Consider the following 20355-nt stretch of genomic DNA (forward strand, 5'->3'; position numbering starts at 1 on the left):
AACAGAACATTCTTTCCTTATTAGAAAAAACTTATTTCTTGCTTGTGTACAATTATTTTCAAAACACATAATCAAGAATTTCACCATAAAAAAAAACGGAGAAAATACTCCATTGCAGAACTGTTTTTGTCTACACCAGCAGCCCTTGTCACTCCACTGTGAGTTGCATCAAATCTATAGCAATTTGGTATGAATCTATCACCATTTGCCCAGATAAACCCAGATCCATCAGCATTACCAGTACCACCAGGCCTACAGGGAGGGTCACACACCTTGGGGTCATCATCAGCATCTTCATCATCACTTAGGTCTGAATCATCATCACTCACGGGAATAAATCCATCACTGTCACTGTCTGCCATCCCCTCACCGTCACTACCACTCCCCTGCTCATCACTATCGTACTCCAAACCTGGCAATAACTTACGTTTCACTCCAATACTACTGACTGATACCCCAGAGGTTGATGGAGTTTTTTTTTTTTTTTTTTTTTTTTTTTTTTTTTTTTTTTTTTTAACTACGTGTCCGACTCCGGGCAAAGGCTCAGGGCCTATTTCTTGGGGGCAGTGGCCTATCCCAAGGCCCAGTAGTCCTCCTACACCTCCACATGTCACCACTTCGGCGCTAACACCCACCGTCCATATTGAATACATGCTAGGGCTGTCTCATACAGGACTGGTGTATTGGTATTAGCGGGGGTATTTTTACGACATGTCGGCGGGTCATCTGGTAGATCAGGAAAGTCTGCTTTTTATGAAATTCAAATCCTTAAACTGTTCCCTGCCCCAGCCGGGATTCGGTCCTGGGTCCATTAGGACTGCAAGCCGCCTCTCTACCGATTCAGCCACCGCCTCCCCCAGTATATCACTGGTTGAAAATCCTTCAAAATCGGTGATGTCATGCACTTCCCTCTCTTCACCGAGTCTACTAGTCACTTCAGAGTTCTCCAAGTTACTGTTCAGTTCTGCCATATCATCTGAAGCCAGTGCTGAGGGCGAAAAATGAAGTTTTCCCTCTAAGTCCATGATAAACACAATCGTGTTGCCTTAACCCTGCGTGTGTGCAAACGTGAAAAAAAATCAGCTACATGTACTGTTATTATAGCATATTTTTGAAGCATTTTGGCATATATTTGTTTGTAGAAAATTATGTTACGATTTATGAGTCATTTTTAGGTAATTATTTGACCATAAAATGCGAAAATACAAAAAAAATCCACCCCAAAACCCGGTATATTTGTACCAGCAGGTTTGTTTACACATGACATCAGAGCCCAGACCACTCTGAGTGCAACATGAAAGGTGGGGGGTATCATACGACGTCCCCCGTCGGCTGAGGCTCTTTTACTCATAAGTCCCGACCCGGTATCCATCAAAAGAACCCGTCTTAAGATCCGACCCGGACTTAATGGGCTAGAAACACTATTCTATGACTTTCAAGTAGTTTGGAATCCATACACCAAAAAAAAAACTCTGAAAGCAATGAAAATTACGAGCGCGTACGAGCTTCCCACTTGTGCTCGTTCCCCGCTGGTATTCTGTCTTTTATTATTCATAAACATACTCACACTTTATATTCCTATTACTTTATTACACTTATATATGTATACAGTATTTATCCATAAGTTTCCTTCAGTAATAGTAGTTTATTTTCACTCCAGGCAACTTTCTCGTTCAGTAAACTTGTGTAGAGAGCAAAGCTTTGACTGTCATTACTCCAAGTATTTGTACTCATATTCTTATATTAGTAATTATTTACATTTTTATTTTATTTACACTATGTTATACACTGTCACTTCCAGTAAATAAGGGCTCCTTTCCCTTGGAGCCAGGATGAACTTGGGACACTGAAGCACTCGTAGTTTATCACCATTTCCTCCACTGGCTCATCACACGATTCACCAGAAAGATTGTAGTCATTGTCCATCATTATCATGGATAAATTAGCCAGTTCATGCTCCACAGCAGAGTCATTTAGTCCTTTACCCCTTCCCACACGAGGTTTAGTAGGGGTAGAGGTCACAGGGCCCTCTAGAAGCGGTGGAAATGGAGGGGCGCGAGTACTACGTACTTTCATCTCAAGAAACAACACTGAACTAAATGATGAGGCGGATATGGGGCAGCCAAGGGTTGACAACATCAGCAAGGTGACAGCTGCTAATTTATAAGCTGTGAAATGATTGGCAGGAAATTGGGTAGTTTCAGGTGAATGTAAATATCACTTAGGCTTCTCCCTTCCTTTCTTATGTATATTTTTATTACGAGAATAGATTATATGGCATATTTCAAGGGATAATTACCAGGGAAAATTAGCAAACAAGTGCACGTGGGGTGTTGCCAGGTGATAATTAGCCAACGCCAGTTGTATGGCACTATCAGTTAGCTTATTTTTTTTTGGTATATTATTATTTTGTATAAGAATAGGGAATAGGGCTTATTTCAATGAATGAAATCAATGGAAAATTCCAGGGAAGATTTGCTTAGCACAGCGCGGCTGGGCAGGCAAGAGGAGAGGGTAATGGAGGGGAGGTAGGGAGGGGAGTCAAGAACGGGGATAAATAGCTAAATTGTCAACAATGGATGGGAGTACAGATGACATTAGCAGTGCTGACTATTGTTGGACACCAGCAGTACTGATAGATGATACAAGCCACCACTTGAAAGCCCGGGAGAATTCAAAATAACACAGAATCGCAAAAGTGACGCCCCGCGGTATGATCCATTGTGCCTGAGCGTCACGAAAGTGACGCCCCGCGGTTAAGTGGTTAATACTCTTCACACTCCTTGTCTATCCATCCTGTCATATGCTTTCTCCAAATCCATGAAGGATGCATACAACTTCTTTCCCTTCTCTACAAACTTTACCACTAAACACCTATGAATGAATATCTGATCTACACAACCTGTTCCCTTCCTAAAACCTCCCTGTTCTTTTCCAACTGATTCCTCTGTTATTTCCCTAACTCTGTCAATAAGTATCCTACCGTATACTTTTCCTGTTACACTAAGAAGACAAATGACCCTTTGATTACCACACACTTCTTTTTCTCCTTTTCCTTTGTAGAGGGGAATAATTATACCTGACTTCCAATCCTCTGAGACTCTACCTTCCTCCCAGGCCAATCTGCACATCTTCCATATCCATTCTATTACTATCTCTCCCCCATGCTTCAGCATTTCACCACATACTCCATCAATTCCTGGGGCTTTCTCCATTTTGACTTTCTTCATTGCTTCCACTATTTCCATCCTATTGATTCCTTCATCTCTTCCCACCCTCTCCTCCCAGCCATTCCCCAGCCACTTATACTCGCATTACTTTCATTCTCTGTGTACAACAATTCCTTAAAGTGTTCTCTCCATCTGTTCACTTTTTCTCCCTTCTCCACTAGCAATTTACCATTTTTATATTTCACTCCCCAACTTACTTCTTTATCACCCTGACTAACTCTCTTTACCAATTCCCAGAATATTTTCTTATATTCCCTCCACTTTACACTCAAATTCCTTCCAAATTCCCCATCCACTCTCTTCTTACTCCCCCTTACTAGTTTTTTCACCTCTCTCTTCCTCTCTACATATAACTCTCTCTTCTGTCTCAACTTCTTCCACGCCCCTGTTTCTCATCCACCCACTATATGCTTTCTTCTTTTGTGACACAGCCTGTCTCACCTCTTAATTCCACCATGCTGTCCTTTGTGGTCCCTAACGTCTTCTCTTCACTCCACAAACCACCTCACATGCTGCACAGATTTCTTCTGTGAATATCTTGCACACACCTTCCACGTCCCCCATCTGCTCAAAATCATATTTACCCAATCGCTCCTCCACTTCTCTCTTATACCCAGTATTCTGCCTTTTCTCCATCCTCTTGCAACCTTTCTACCCTCCTTGTATGGACTACTTCCTCCTGTCCTTCCCTTCTCCTCTTCCTCCATTTCATTTGAACATTAGCTTTCACCACCACCAAGTGGTGGGCAGAAAGTCCACTCCCCAAACCTCTATACACTCTTGCATCCATTACACACTTTCTCATTTTATCATCGACACACTCATAATCAATCACTGCCTTCTGTTCATTCAGTTCACCACCCTCCCTTCTCAACACTCACCACTTATACCTGTGGATCATTTTATGTCTAAGGAGGATATTGGCTATCACCAACCACCTTCTCGTACAAATGTCCACTAGACCACTGCCATTCTCATCCAATTCTACAGGCACACCTCACTCACCAGCTACTCCATCAACCTTCACAGTCCCTACTTTTCCATTCATATCTCCCATCAAAAACACTCTCTCATTCCTTTCAAACTTTTCCATGCTTGCTTCTGCATTTGTCCAAAGCTCTTCTTTCACTCTACTTGCATGATCTTGAGTTGGTGCATAAACACGTCCAACATTCAATCTTGCCCACACAATCCTTGAGCTGATGGATCCATACTCTATTATAGTCTCCTTCCATATCTTGCACACAGCGATACCATCTCCTTCTTTTACCCTCTCACTTTCACCTACTTCAACACATATACCCCATCTATACTCCCATTCTCTCACAATCTCACCTCCCCATTTTGTCTCAGTTATTCCACATACATCCACTTTTGCATCCTCAAGCACCTGGACAATCTCTCTCTCTTTCACCTCACCATTTGCGCCCCTTACATTCCATGTTGCAATCCATACTATGTCCTTTGTTTGGTCCTTAGTCATCACCTGTTGGTCATTCCTGGTCCGAGGCTTCTTGTTCATATTTTTAGTTACTGTAGTTATTCTTAGTTACTGTAGTCGTTTTCCAGGGAAGAGCACTAACCCTCCACCAACCCATTTGCTGTCACATAGGGAACATAGGTTGGTTGGTCATAAGGTTACCACCCAACATTGTAAATGATTTCCTGGTTTACAGGAAATCATTTATGCCTCTTAATGAGAAAAAAAAAACAAAAACAAAAACATAAATGTGCACCGCTCTTTCCCGATATGTCTCTGAGTTTAATTGGACCAGAGTCAACTACCGCTTTCAAAGTCAAAGAAGTCTTCTGAGGGACTTCAGCATACCATTTATTGCTGTCATAGTGGTAGGTGGTGGCGACCATCATCCACTCACTTTTTTTTTTTTTTTTTTTTATGCGAGGAAGAAGGAACCAAAGGCCATGAGCCCGCAGTAACAGTTCCCTCCAAGAGAAAAACAAAATACAATATAGAGCCAAATTCAAGATCCAATCATTTTGAGATGCCTGGACACACTGCGTTTGAAAGACTGGAGATCATAGGCAGCAGGAAATACAGACAGAGGGAGACAGTTCCAGAGCTGACCTGAAAGACTGGGAGTAACGGTTAACTCTTGCATTAGAGAGTTGGACAGAAAAAGGATGAGAGTTTGCTGCCAGACGGGTGCTACACGCCCGTCGTAGAGGTGGAGGAATGCAAGCAGACAGTTCAGAGGAGCAGTGATCATTAAAGTAGCGATAGAAAAGAGATAAAGATGCAACAGTGCGGCGAAGAGACAGAGGTTGAAGGGAGTCAGTAAGAGGAGGAGAGTTAATGAGACGAAAAGCCTTTGACTCCACCCTATTGAGAAGAGCTGTATGTGGGGAGCCTCCCCACACATGAGAGTTGTACTCCACACAGGGGGGGATAAAACCCCTGTATAGAGTCAACAATTGTGCAGGGGTAAAGAAAGAGCGGAGTCGGCTTAGCACACCCAATCTCTTGGAAGCAGATTTTACAAGAGATGTAATATGATCTTTCCAAGATAAGTCCCGAGTAAATGAAACCCCAAGCATGTTCAAGGATGATGCAGGATTAAGCTGAATATTATTAAACATTAGTGGGTATACCTGTGGAAGATTTTGTCGGGTTGATAGGTGTAAGAACTGAGTCTTAGATGCATTAAAGACAACCATATTATTTTTACCCCAGTCAGAGATACGAGCCAAATCAGACATTAGGTGTGCCATAGCCTCATCCCTTGCTTGTTGAAGTAACTGTTGAGATGGGCGTTGCGGGAACCGAATGGAAAGGTGAAGGGTGGAGTCGTCAGCGTATGAGTGGATAGGGTTAGATGTACAGCTTAGAAGATCATTGATGAATAAAAAGGAAGAGAGTTGGTGATAGGACAGAGCCCTGAGGAACACCACTGTTGATAGATCTAGGAGAAGAACGATGGCCGTCTACAACAGCGGCTATAGAACGACCAGAAAGGAAGCTAGCAATGAAGGCACAGATAGAAGGATAGAAACCGTAGGAGGGCAGTTTGGAAATTAAAGATTTATGCCAGACTCGATCGAAAGCCTTAGAGATGTCAAGTGCAATGGCAAAGCTTTCGCCAAAGTCCCGAAAGGAGGATGACCAGGAGCCTGAAAGGTAGGTGAGAAGATCGCCAGTGGAGCGTCCCTGACGGAACCCATACTGACGATCGGAAAGAAGGTTGTGATAGGAAAGATGCCTTAAAATTTTTCTATTAAGAATTGACTCGAAAACTTTTGAAATACAGGACGTTAAAGCAATTGGACAATAGTTGGAGGGTTGGGAGTGGTCACCCTTCTTTGGGACTGGCTGAATGAGAGCAAACTTCCAGCAAGAAGGAAAGGTACAAGTTGACAGACAAAGGCGAAAGAGTTTGCCTAGGCAGGGTGTAAGCACAGAAGCACAGTTCTTGAGAACAACAGGAGGGACCCCATCCGGCCCATATGCCTTGTTAGTACTGAGGCCAGTGATGGCAGAAAATACATCAGCTGAAGAAATTTTAATGTCAGCCATGAGGAAGTCAGAGGGGGGAAGTGATGGAGGAACAGCACCGGAATCGTCTAAGGTAGAATTGGAGGAGAAAGTCTGTGCGAAGAGATCTGCTTTATCAGTAGAAGAAATAGCTACAGAACCATCAGAGTAGAAAAGAGGAGGGAAGGATGATGAGGTAAAGTTGTTAGAAAGATTTTTGGCAAGATGCCAGAAGGAGCGGGAAGAATTCGAGTCGGAGAGTTGAGAGCATTTAGTATGGATGAAATTATTTTTAGTAGAGCGAAGAACAGACTTAGCACGATTCCGGGCAGAAACGTAAAGATGATGTGATGCAGGGGTGGGTTGGCTCCGGTACCTTTTGTAGGCCCTCTCCTTGTTGCGGACAGCATTAGAACAAGCGTGATTAAACCAAGGCTTTCTTGCATTAGTCAAAGGATATGATAAAGGAATGTAGTGCTGCCTACTTCTTCCTTAGCCTTTATCATTCTTTTTCTGTGCCTGCCCTCCTCTCTTCCTATTTCTCCCATCTTTCCTGCCACTTCTTATTGCTTTTCTTTCCTTTACTGGTGGCTTTACATTGAGTGACAAGCCAAATGGTTTCCTGTAAGCCAAGAAACCATTCACAACGCTGGGTGGTAACCATATAACCAAACCATACGTGCTCCCTATGTGTCAGCAAGTGGGTTGGTGGAGGGATAGTGCCCCTCCCTGTAAAACAACTAACTCAGAGTCAAATGGCCACCCCTTGCGGGATTGTGGCGTCTGGCAATAGATAGATAGATGAAAGCAAATGAGAATGATAAGGTATACAGATCAGCAATGTACAGGGAGGAAAATGAGTCAGCTACTCTCCTGTTTGCACATACAACTATGCTGCACGGGGAAAAGGAAGAAAAGTTAAAGCCTGATTAGCCAGTGTCCCAGGAATATACAGAATAAGAGCTACGAAACCGAGAGAAAATGCAGGAAATGTAAAGATAACTGAGATGGGCACCAATACAATGTTTTGTGTGAACAATTAAATGGAGTGTTTTTTAAACCCTTTCAGTCCAAATATACCCAGTAACTACACTGTATTTCCTTCTGGTTAATGTCACATGAGTATATTCAGCTTTAGAGAAACTTCTCAGGCTTAAGGAGTCAGTGTAAAAGGATGGATGATAGGACGGGGTGGGCAGGATATTATAATGGCAAGAAAGATGACACTAGTGAGGAACAAACCAGAAGCTGAAAGCCTGCATGAGTTATTCCTTCCGATAAAATCATACAAAAGCATGGCTATATCATGATCAATTCAGGATACTGTATACATGGGATTTAGAAAACTGAGGGGTCATAAGCAAGAGGAAGAAAGCAAAGATAAATATCTCTACAGGCTACTCTAACCATTTAGAAAACTAAGGGTCACAAGCAAGAGGAAGAAAGAAATGACAAATATCTCTAGACTCTAACCATTCAGAAAACTGAAGATCACAAGCAAGTGGAAGAAGGCAATGACAAATATCTCTACACTCTAACCATTTTGAAACTGAGGGTCAAAGGCATGTGGAAATCTCTAAAACCTAACCTCAATGGGACTGTGGTCTCTCCTGGGCCGTGGGCAATACTGGGCGGGCAGCTGCAGTGGGTAGTTGTTAGCCTGTGCCCAGCCAGTGGGGAAGAGGTCTTGACTGGTTGTTGAATGTATCACTGGCTTTGTATCTGGCTCAGAATCCAGCTGAATGACTAGCAAATGGCCACAAGTCTGCTTCACAGTTGCTGCACATATCTGATCTGGACACTGAGGATTTACTGCTTCCAACCGCATACCTGAGAGAAAGCCCAGACTTTCGGCTGATTCAAAGTCTGGAAATATATTTTTGGAAGCAAGTTCAAAATTAGTACATAAACTCCAGTCAAAACATGCCTCATTTTCCCAGTCTCTCGGAGGCAATAACACCAAGTTATTTTCCTTGCAAAATCCACATGGAAGCACCAGTGGGTCACTTAGGGAGGTGATCCACGAAATTCCCTCTTCCGCTTTCACATCAAGTTCAACTCTAAAGTAGTGTTCATTAAGCACCTGGGCAACCACACCAACACACACAACATGGGGTCTGGATGGATGGACCACCTCAAGCCTGACTCCTTGGTGTAGATGATGGGGCAGGTGATGGGGTGGTGGTGCTAGGAGTGATGAGGGCATGGGGGAGTGGTGGGCATCAGCACGACTCAGCTCCAGCAACGCACCCCACTCAGCCTCCTCATAGCCAGAGCATGAGCTGGGTGGTTGGTATCTGAAATGGAGACATGCCATGGAGCAAATAAAAAGTTACTGGGACAAACAGACAGTGAATGTTACATGGAAAAGTGGTACCTAAAAAAGTTTTACAGTCTATACTGAGGAGGTACCATGAATGAAGTTACTGGGTGTAGGCTAATACTCTAATAAGGAGAGAATAGTATAACAAAGATGAAGGCTCTGCCCCACCCATTTCTCCCATCTACAATGCAGGTAGGAAGAACACTTGAAAATTTTATAAGGAAAGAGGAAACATTCAATCTCTCACTAAATCAGGCTTGACAAAACTTTGTCTAATCATGTTTTTGCTGGTGACAGAATCCAGGTATTTCAAATTTTATATGTGAAAAAATTACCTAATGTCCCAGTAAGGAAAGACTTCAATTCAAGCTTCCACCTGTGTTTCCTCATTGTGATGGTGTTTACTCTAAATATTTGCTGGTAGTCGATATCTTGATATCCAAGATGGATTCTGGAACTCTGAATTAGCTACTTGCACAAGTGTCTATTCTGTAATGAAAAGAGGGTCAGTGCCTGCAGCCTTCTCTGATATCCTTCGAGTATTATGTATGGGAGAGGCCCCTGGACCCTCTTAATCCTTGTGATATCCAGCTTCAGAGCTAGCAGCCACTGCACATAATATTTCAAAGGTGGACTTGTAAGAAACCTGGAGAGGGAGTGTGAGAGCTATTTCCTTATTACTGTGCCTAAACAGCCTCTTTATATAAATGTAGGATCTGTGTTTCTTCTCCAGTTAATTGCACTGTTTGTAGAATCTGAGGTCACTGTTGATCAGTACATCTAGGTCTTTCTCCAAGTACCTTCTAACAAAGAGTATCTGGTTCATGGATTTTCAGGACCAATATGCATCATTCTTCACCTGCCCACTCTGAATGGCATCTGTCACTATTCGGACCACTCCCTATCTTAACCATGCCACTATCTATGTAGTTCTCCAGGTTTCTCGTGTGATGTGTCATCCTCATATCTTTCACTTTAGTGCCCACATCCATTATCAATAATCATCATCGTCATCATCCAGTCCAGCGGTGTCCCATGAGAAGCATAGAAGCCCGGGGCTAGGCAAGTTGGTCCTGACATTTACAATGAGAGTGACCAGCCTCACTTATCCCTGAGTGGCATTACATGAGCAATAAACCTCAACCATCCCTTGGATATAAACCTACACAGGCTCAATCCGGCTGGAGAGCCTTAATTACCCACTAAACCACCAGGCACCATAGTTTGGTTATATGGGTACCACCCAGCATAGTAAATGGTTTCCTGGTGTACAGGAAACCATTTGGATTGTCAATCAGTGTGGAGTCACCCATAGGCAGGAGCAGGAGGAAAGAATGAAGGAAAAAAAGACGGAAGAGGATCTATCTATCTATAGCCCGACGCCCTAATCCCGCAAAGGGTGGCTGCAGACAAAACGCCTCCAAGTCACTCTGTCACCCACCATTTGACTCCCCTCCCCCCAACTCACCCCCCCCTCCCTCATATACCTCTCAACTCCATCCCTCCACCTCATCCTCGGTCTACCCCTCCCTCTCCCTCCCTCCACCTCACCTACATACACCCTCTTAGTCAGTCTTTCATTCTCCATTCTCTCCACATGTCCAAACCACCTCAGTGTATTTCTCCTAATCTTTTCAACCACATCCACATCTACCCCACAACGTTCCTTCACTTCTTCATTCGTCAACCTGTCCCTCCACGTCACTCCACATGCTCCTCTCAAGTAACTCATTTCCACTGCTCTCACTCTTGAAGAGGAAAGAAGGATAAATAATGAAAGACCTAACAATGAACCCTAGGAAACACCATTGGTACTTAATGCTCAGCCAGAAGCTTCCCCACCAACTACTAGTCTCTGGCACAAGATGGTCAGCCAATTTTCAATCCATTCTGCTAGCTCACCCTGAATTCCCAGTGCATGAGTTTTTGTCATCAACTTTTGATGAAGTACTTTACTGAACACCTTCTAGAGGTATAGATTAGGCATGTCAACTGCCTAGCAGAGTTATGTCTTCTGAAGGTACAGAAAATAAATGTCAACTGTCCAACACCAGCCGTACTCAGAGAGAATATAGTGAAAGAATTCAATCATACAGTAACCTATCTGATACAAGATGATACACAATCCTATCTGCAACTGTCTCAACAAATGACTCTGTAAATACTTGCTTCAACAGTTATGAGCAAATCCACTCTCCACTGTTGTTGGTTCGTGGTAATGAAAACAGAATTTCTGAGAATTATGCTGTTAAGCCAACCCAGTACTTGTAGTTACTATGTCTATATTATCTTAACACTCAGGCTCCTAAGATTCACTTTCAGCTACACAAAATAGTTTGGCACTAGCTAGAACTATCAAAACTGTCCTAAGACTCCTAATCATGAGACATTTACGGTAACAGTATAGACGTTCTCATGCTTGTATTAGTCGCTCTCAGCTGAATAAAATCATTTAGAGTTCGCTGGAACAGAATACAGTGCAGCCTTGAAAATTTAAAGTGCTTGTGTCCACACAGTCTGAACTTATTAAAATTTGAACTTTAGAAAGATAATTACCTTGCTATCCTTGTTTTATTATTGTAGTTTAGGCATATATCTGACATGAGCTGTGCATTATGATCTAACCTGCTTACTTCAGGAATCCTGTTTTCCAGCATGTGTTTAACACAGCTGCTATCATTTACCTCTTGTAAGGTAAGCTAAAGATAACTCAGTATGGTACCACTGTAACACTCACTACTAACCATAATGTAGTTTTCTCATCTTACACCTCAACCCTGTGTGCCCAATTCTGTTCTAAAACACTTTACAGTTATATTCATATTTAATGTCCACCATAAATTGCAAAGCGAAAATAATTTTGCACTCTTGGGATCAAGATAGACATAATCTGCCCACCATTCTCTTGTATGACATCTATTACTCTACTATAAAAACTGAATAGGTTAGTAACATAAGATCTTCCTTCCCTAAAACCAAACTGTTTTGGTGTTAACACTTCCTTTTCTTCTAAACACTTAATCCATCTTTTTCTAATAATTTTCTCACAGATTTTACAAACAACAACAGTAAGTGACACAGATATATAACTGAGTGGATCTTCCCTATCTCCTCCCTTGAAGACTGGCACAATATTTGCTCTTTTCCAGTCTTTAGGTAACTGTCCATTTTCCGGAGAGCTCTTAATGATGACATAAACAGGTCACACTGATTGGTCAGCATATTCTTTCATGATCCATCCAGCCTCACTAACTGGCCCCATTACTTTCCTCACATCCTAAGTCCCTCATCAGCTGTAGCACCTCATTCATGTAAACTGCAATTTCTGCCATGCTTGTCATCCAGGGTTCCCTAAATTCCTCTTCCAACACATGGACTAACTGCAGCTTCTGTCTATCTATCTATTGCCAGACGCCTCAATCCTGTTCGGGGTGGCCACAAACAAATCGCCTCCAAGTCGCCCTGTCCCCCGCCATTTCACTGCCCTGCTCCCAACTCACACCCCCCTCTCTCATATACCTCTCCACCCCATCCCTCCATCTCATCCTCGGCCTCCCCCTCCCTCTCCCCCCCTCCACCTAACTCACATACACTTTCTTCGTCAGTCTTTCACCCTCCATCCTCTCCACATGGCCAAACCACCTCAGTGTATTCCTCCTAATGCTTCCTATCACATCCACATCCATACCACAATGCTCCTTTATATCTTCATTTGTCAGCCTGTCTCTCCATGTGACTCCACAGGCTTCTCTTAACCCCTACACCGCGGGCTTGTTTACCAATGACTTGCGTGTGCCGCGGGGTTATTTGGGCTCCGACAGACTCTCAAAAAATATTTGCCAAAAATCAGTTATTAGTCCTAGAATAATAAAATTACATATGCTTATGGCACATACCTTCAGCTTTCTCCTGGAATGATTGTTGAGCCTTCATCGGTTACCGTAGGACTTGTGGAGACCTCTGAAGTACGGTAACGAAGTCTCCATTTTACACTTCCCGACAACCCGTAATATGATTACCACAGCCAGATACAAACACTATAAACACTATTCTACAATTTTCAAGTAGTTTGGGATCCATACTAAAAAAAAAACACTGTGAAAGCAATGGAAATTACGAGCGCGTCTGATCGTCGCACTGGCACTAGTTCGCTTTTGTTACTCTGTCATTTATTATTCATAAAACCCCTCACACTTTATATTTCTATTACTATATAACACTTATATATATCTACAGTCTTTATCCATAAGTTTCCTTCAGTAGTATTAGTTTATTGTCACTGTAGGGATTCAATTTCTTTCAGTAAAATACGTAGCATTCACTTTCTCGTCCTGTATACTGGCATTGAGAGTGAATGTCACTTTCATCTTCACTCTCATAACTCATAGCATTCAGACATGCTAGAGTGAAACTTTCACTTTCATTACTCCTAGGGTATATACTCGTATTCTTATAATACTACTCATTTACATTTCTATTTACGTTCTCTATTTTATTTACGTTATTTACATTTCTATTTTATTTACACTGTGTTGTGCACTGTCACTTGAAATAACTTATAAAACTATTTTCCATTGTTCACGTATATTTACATTCATTACTTTCACTTGCTGTTTACACATTATTTACACATTATTCACAATTCCACTTGCACTGTTTTACTCAATAGAAAGATCGTAGTCACTCTTTTATCAATTGTCAGCCCTTTACCTCTTTCCACACGAGGTTTAGTAGGGGGTAAAGGTCACAGAGCCATTTGCATGGGGGTGAAAAAAGGCCTTGAAGTCAGCAAGAAGAAACATACGTCCCCTCACTTCGGAAGATGAGAGTAAACTGATAACGCAGGGCCAGCCTGGAGGCCTGCTTGGGGGTTATTCAGAGTTACCAATATTACTTCTTGAAACAGCTAAGTCTAGCACTGATATGATTGGCAGGAAATCTAGACAATACATTATAAATTTGGTAGTTCCAGGTGAATGTAAATATCACTTAGGCTTCTCCCTTCCCTCCTTACATGTATATTTATTACGAAAATAGATTAGAGGCCTACTTAGGAGATATATAATCAGAGCTACCAATGTTAAATCTTGAAACAGCTTTGTGTAGCACTGATATGATTGGCAGGAAATCTAGACAATACATTATAAAGTAGGTAGTTCCAGGTGAATGTAAATATCATTTAGGCTTCTCCCTTCCCTCCTTACATGTATATTTATTACGAAAATAGATTATACGGCATATTTCAAGGGGAAAAAAACAGCGAAAATTAGCGAACGAGTGCACGTGAGGTGTTGTCAGGTGATAATTAGCCAATTCCAGGTGTATGGCACTCTCACTTACCTTATTTCTTTCTTGTATATATTATTTGGTATAAGAATACGACATAGGGATTATTTCAATGGATGAAATCAGTGAAAAATTCCAGGGAAGATTTACTTAGCGTAGCATGGCCGGGCAGGCGAGAGGATAGGGTAATGGAGGGGGGGTAGGGAGGGGAGTCAAGAACGGGGAGAAATGGCTAAATTGTCAACAATGGATGGGAGTACAGATGAGATTAGGAGTGCTGACTAGTGTTGGACATTGGCAGTACTGATAGATGATACAAGCCCCCACTTGGAAGCCCGGGTGAATTCAAAATAACACAGAATCACAAAAGCGACGCCCCACGGTATGATCCCTTGCTCCCAAGCATCACGAAAGTGACGCCCCACGGTTAAGGGATTAAATAACTCATTTCCACTGCTCTTACTCTTGGCTTGTGCCATTACAACAACATCCAAGCTTCACTTCCATACATTAGAGTTGGTATCACAATACTGTCATGTAGTAACTTTTTCACTTCCATGCTCACTTCCCTGTTTCTTATCACTGCTTTCAAGGAACCAGCAACCTTTCTTCCCTGCTGTACCCTTTCAAGCACTTCACCCTCCATACCTCCATCCTTACTCATCACACTACCCAAGTACTTAAACGTACACACATTTTCCAATTCCTCACCATCCAACCTCGCTGTACATTCACTGACTTCACCTCTCTCAAAGACCATCACTTTACTCTTCCCTACATTCACCTTTAGATTCCAATTCTTACACTCTCCCAAACTCATCCACCAAGCCTTCCAGCTCCCCTTCGTCTTCACTAAACAACACAGTATCATCTGCAAACAACAGTACAGGGATTTTCCAGACACTACCCTCTCTCATCAGGGCCGCTCCAACATCCACTACCCTACCTTGTACCTCTCTTATTACTCCATCCGTGTACAGATTGAACAACCATGGAGACATGACACATCCCTGTTTCAACCCAACTTTCAAAGAGAAAAATTCACTCAGTTCAACATCCACACGCACTGCAGCCTTCGCACCATCATACATACTCTTCACAGCATTCAACAACTTCCCATCTACTCCATATATTCTTAATACTTTCCACAATCCTTGTCTATCCACCCTGTCATATGCTTTCTCCAAATCCATGAAAGCCGCATACAACTTCTTTCCCTTCTCTAGAAACTTTTCCACTAAAGATCTAAGAATGAATATCTGATCTACAAAACCTGTTCCCTTCCTAAAGCCTCCCTGTTCTTCTCCAACTAATTCCTCTGTTATTTCCCTAACTCTGTCAATAAGTATCCTACCATACAATTTTCCTATTATACTAAGAAGACAAATGCCCCTATGATTACCACACACTTCTTTTTCCCCTTTTCCTTTGTACAAGAGAATAATTATACCTGACTTCCAATCCTCCGGAACTCTACCTTCCTCCCAGGCCAATCTGCACATCTTCCACATCCATTCTACTACTATCTCTCCCCCATGCTTCATCATTGCACCACACACTCCATCAATTCCTGGGGATTTCCCCAATTTAACTTTCTTCATTGCTTCCACAACCTCTATCCTACTGATTTCTTCCTGTCTTCTCACCTCCCTCCTTCTCCCAGCCACTCCCCAGCCACTTATACTCGCATCACTTCCATCCTTTATGTTCAACAATTCCTTAAAGTGTTCTCTCCATCTGCTTGCTGTTCATTATTTCACACAGTTATTTCTCTTTCAAAAGTTTCATCTCCATCCCTCAATCGCATTATACTGTCCTTAACTTTCACTTTACCATTTACAGACCTATAAAACAGTTTAGGTTCTTCTTTACATTCAGTTACAATATATTTTTCGTATTTCCTTTCTTCCTCTTTCCGCACCCTTATATATTCATTTCTTACCTGCTTGTATTCCTTCCAAGCCCTTTCACTATACCTTCTTCTCACTTCATTCCATGCTTTTTTTCTTGCCTTGTGTGTGTGTGTGTGTGTGTGTGTGTGTGTGTGTGTGTGTGTGTGTGTGTGTGTGTGTGTGTGTGTGTGTGTGTGTGTGTGATTGAGTGAGTGAGTTGAGTGAGTGAGTGAGTGAACAAGAATGAATTGATGTGGTGTGTGTGTGTGTGTGTTCTTACCTTACCTAATTGTATCTTTACAGGAATGAGTCAAGCTCGTATTGTCCCGTGTCTTGGACCATATTTATCGTACATATCCTTAAATTTGTGAATTGTTTTGGCACACACTATTTCATTTGGTAGTGCATTCCATTGATCAATTGCTCTGTTTGGGAAACTGAATTTCCTTACATCTTTATTACCTCTCTTCTTATGCAGTTTTTTGCAGTGTCCTCTTGCTGATGCTTCTCCATATGCACTTATATAGCATTATCATGTCACCTCTTTTCCTTCTCTCCTGTAGTGTTGGTAGAGTCAGTTTATTTAGTCTTTCTTCGCAGCTTAGGTCCCTTAAGCTTGGTATCCATCTTGTAGCGGCCCTTTGAACTTTTTCAATCTTGTCTATATACTTTTTGAGATGAGGACTCCAGACTATTGATCCATATTCCAGGGTTGGTCTAATGAATGATGTTATTATCCTTCTTAGCATGTCTTCATTTATGTATGTGAATGCTATTCTCATATTTGCAAGCAGTGTATACATGTTCCGTACCTTCTCGCTGATGTGGTCAGCCGGAGATAGTCTGTTATTGATAATCACACCTAGGTCTTTCTCTCTTTCTGATGTGTATAGGGTTTTATTTCCTAACTTATAATCCCAATCAGGTCTTTTTCCACTTTTACCAAACTTGATTACATGACACTTGTCCACATTGAATTCCATTTGCCATGTACAACTCCATTCATGAAGTTTATTTAATTCTTCTTGTAGCTCCCTACAAGAGTCTGTGCTAGTAATTCTCCTTTGTATTTTTGCATCATCTGCGTACATATTCAGATAGCTCTCATTTCCAGTGTTACTGTTTATATCATTTATGTACACTAGAAACATGATTGGTGCCAGCACCGAACCCTGTGGTACTCCACTAGTCACTTCTTTCCATGATGAGTAGTTTCCTCTTAGTACTGTCCTCATTTCTCTTTTTATGAGAAAGTCTTGCATCCAACAAAACAGTTTGCCTCGAATTCCTCCTTGATGGTACAGCTTCCATAAAAGTCTTTGGTGTGGTACTGTGTCAAAAGCTTTCTTCAAATCTAAATAGATACTGTCCACCCATCCTTCCCTTTCCTGTATTGTGTTTGTTACTCTGTCATAGTAGCTCAACAGATTAGTAACACATGATTTTCCTTTTCTGAAACCAAACTGTCTTTCTGTTATCATACTGTGTTCTTCTAGGTGATTTACCCAAGCTTTTCTTATAAGTTTTTCTAATACCTTGCTTACAACACTGGTCAGTGATACTGGTCGGTAGTTGAGAGGATTTTGTCTATTTCCTTTCTTGAATAAGGGGACTATATTTGCTTTTTTCCAAATATCAGGTAGTTTCCCTTGAATTAAGGATTTCTTGAAAATTAAAAATAATGGTTTACTTAACTCCTTTGCACATTCTCGTAACACCCAACATGAAATTTCATCAGGACAACTTGCTTTTCCGCTGTCTAATCTACTTAACTCCTCCTGTATTACTTTTTCTGCTATTTGTATATCTGGTAGTATGTGTGGACATGCGTGTTCCACATATTCCCTCTCAAAATTTTTTTCTTCTGTAAAAACTAATTGGAAATTCTTATTTAGTGCTTCACAAATATCTTTCTCTTGTGTATAAGTGATTCCCTCGTCCGTGATGGATTGTATTATATCTTTTACTTTGGTTTTGCTTCTGATATAGCTGTAAAACAGCTTTGGTTGATCACTACTTTTATTTATTATATCCTCCTCAAACTGTTTTTGGGCTTCCCTCCTTATTCTTGTATAGTCGTTTCTTGCCTGTTTGTACTTATTATACGCCCTTTCACTATTGTGTCTTCTGTATCTATTCCACAACAAATCTCTTCTTTCTTTTGATTTTTTACATTCTGTATTGAACCATTTCTGTATTTTCTTATCTGCTTCTTTGTGCTGTGGGATGTACTTCTGGACTCCTATTTCATAAAATTCACAAAAATTTTTATACACAGCATTTAAATCTTGTCCTCTAAGCTCATTTTCCCAATCAACTTCTAAGAAATACTTCTTTAGGTCTTGATAATTTCCCTTTTTATAGTTTAGTCTCTTTTTGTAACTGTCATTGCTGTTTACTATGTCATATGGTATCCTGAAGTTATAATTTAGTACTGCATGATCGCTTTTGCCGAGTGGAGGGTGATATATTAAACTGTCAATGTCATTTTCTTGCCTAGTAAATATTAGATCTAGCACTGAAGGTACATCAAGTCCTCTTTTTCTAGTGGTTTCCCTCACATGTTGCGTCAAGAAAAACTCTTGTACGAGATCCAGGAGCTTTTGGTCCCAACAGCTTTCTTGGCTATTTATATCCAGAGTATTCCAATTTATATTTGTATTGAAATCCCCAGTTAGTATAATTCTTTCCGATTTCTCTTCCATTTTATGTAGCAAGGATCTTATACTCTGAATTGTACTCTCTGCCAGGTCTTCATATTCGTCTCTTTCCCATGTGTTTGATCTGGGTGGCATATACAAATTGGCTACAATTACTTTACCTTCAGATGTGTCGATCTCTACTGCAATCAGTTCTACTTGTGATGGTATATCTAGGTTTATTTCCTTGACTTCTAGATTTTTCTTAGTTAATATTATAATTCCTCCTCTTTTTTTTTAATTTCTGTCTCTTCTCCATATATTGTATTCCTCTAAGTTTAGTATGTCATTGGATATCCTTGGTGTTAATTTTGTCTGTTAGGCATATTATTTGTGGTTCATTTTCTCTGACATAATCATTCATCTCTAGTAATTTAGATACCATTCCATCCACATTTGAGTACATCAACTTTATCATCTTGTTTATATACTTGTCATGACATGGTGTGTGTGTGTGTGTAATTCACCGGGTCGGTCAGGATCACTTGATGGTTGTGATCGTCAGCTTTTACCCTCCCGGAAGGGAGCTGAGAGCTCATATAGTCCGATCTAAGGGCAAGGCTGTGACCTTCACACACACACACACACACACACACACACACACACACACACACACACACACACACACACACGTCCCCTTGCTCAAGGGGGACAGTAACCACCCACTTCGTCAGTGAAACTTTTCGCAACCTGAGCGAGGCGCGAACTCCCGTCCACCAGTTGGCAAGCGAGAACGTTACCACTGCACCAGCGAGCGGTGTGTGTGTGTGTGTGTGTGTGTGTGTGAGTGTGAGATGAGTTGAAAAATATGTTAAAGGTTGATATTTACTGTTATAATGTATTCAATTTCGACAGTACAGTGCTTGAACACACACGCTTGAAAAAAATATTTAGGTGATTGCTGCCATTCAACAATAATGTTTTGTTACATGTGAATAAAATTAGTCAGCTAAAGATGTCTGACAACAATGGTGCTGCATATCATAATGGACAATTACTGCAGTATCACTGAGCACAGAATTTCAAAATGTATTATGCTACTTTTTAATGTACAGTATATGGTCATTTGTTCTGTACCATGACTGTCTCAGAACAGGTTCAGTATATGGCCTACAAAACTTCAGAATTCTATCACATTTTATGTCACGCATGGTTGTTCCTTGCACAACTGTTTCAGAACACGTGCACACAAGACCTATTTGCTGCCAGATCATTACAGTGTTAATTTTTTCATTAAACTGCACTAATCAGCATAGCTGGGACACTTTTTCTAAAGTCATAATTAAGATGAAATCTGAATAATATTTAATGTGAATAACAGAACAGAGCTCCTTGACAACAAGAGGAAAGGTTTATTATGGGTGGCCAGATGCTTGCTAGTAAGGTCGATCAGTGTCAGATTAGCGAAGTTGTCGATTTTAGAAGCTTCATTCTG

The 20355-nt window shown here is 41.3% G+C and overlaps 1 protein-coding gene across 1 annotated transcript in view; it reads right to left on the reverse strand.

Annotated features, from left to right (window-relative positions):
- The window catches only part of LOC145396858 (scm-like with four MBT domains protein 2), a 196851-nt gene that overhangs the window by 54686 nt on the left and 121810 nt on the right, over positions 1–20355 (reverse strand). Inside the window, exon 6 of the mRNA XM_080270146.1 lies at positions 8309–9017. Coding sequence (XP_080126272.1) covers positions 8309–9017 — 709 coding nt within the window. The remainder of the gene's footprint in view (positions 1–8308; positions 9018–20355) is intronic.

Source organism: Coenobita brevimanus, chromosome 39 (genome assembly GCF_032717465.1).
Source record: "Coenobita brevimanus isolate Jiangsu-jjx chromosome 39, ASM3271746v2, whole genome shotgun sequence".
NCBI classification, from domain to species: domain Eukaryota; kingdom Metazoa; phylum Arthropoda; class Malacostraca; order Decapoda; family Coenobitidae; genus Coenobita; species Coenobita brevimanus.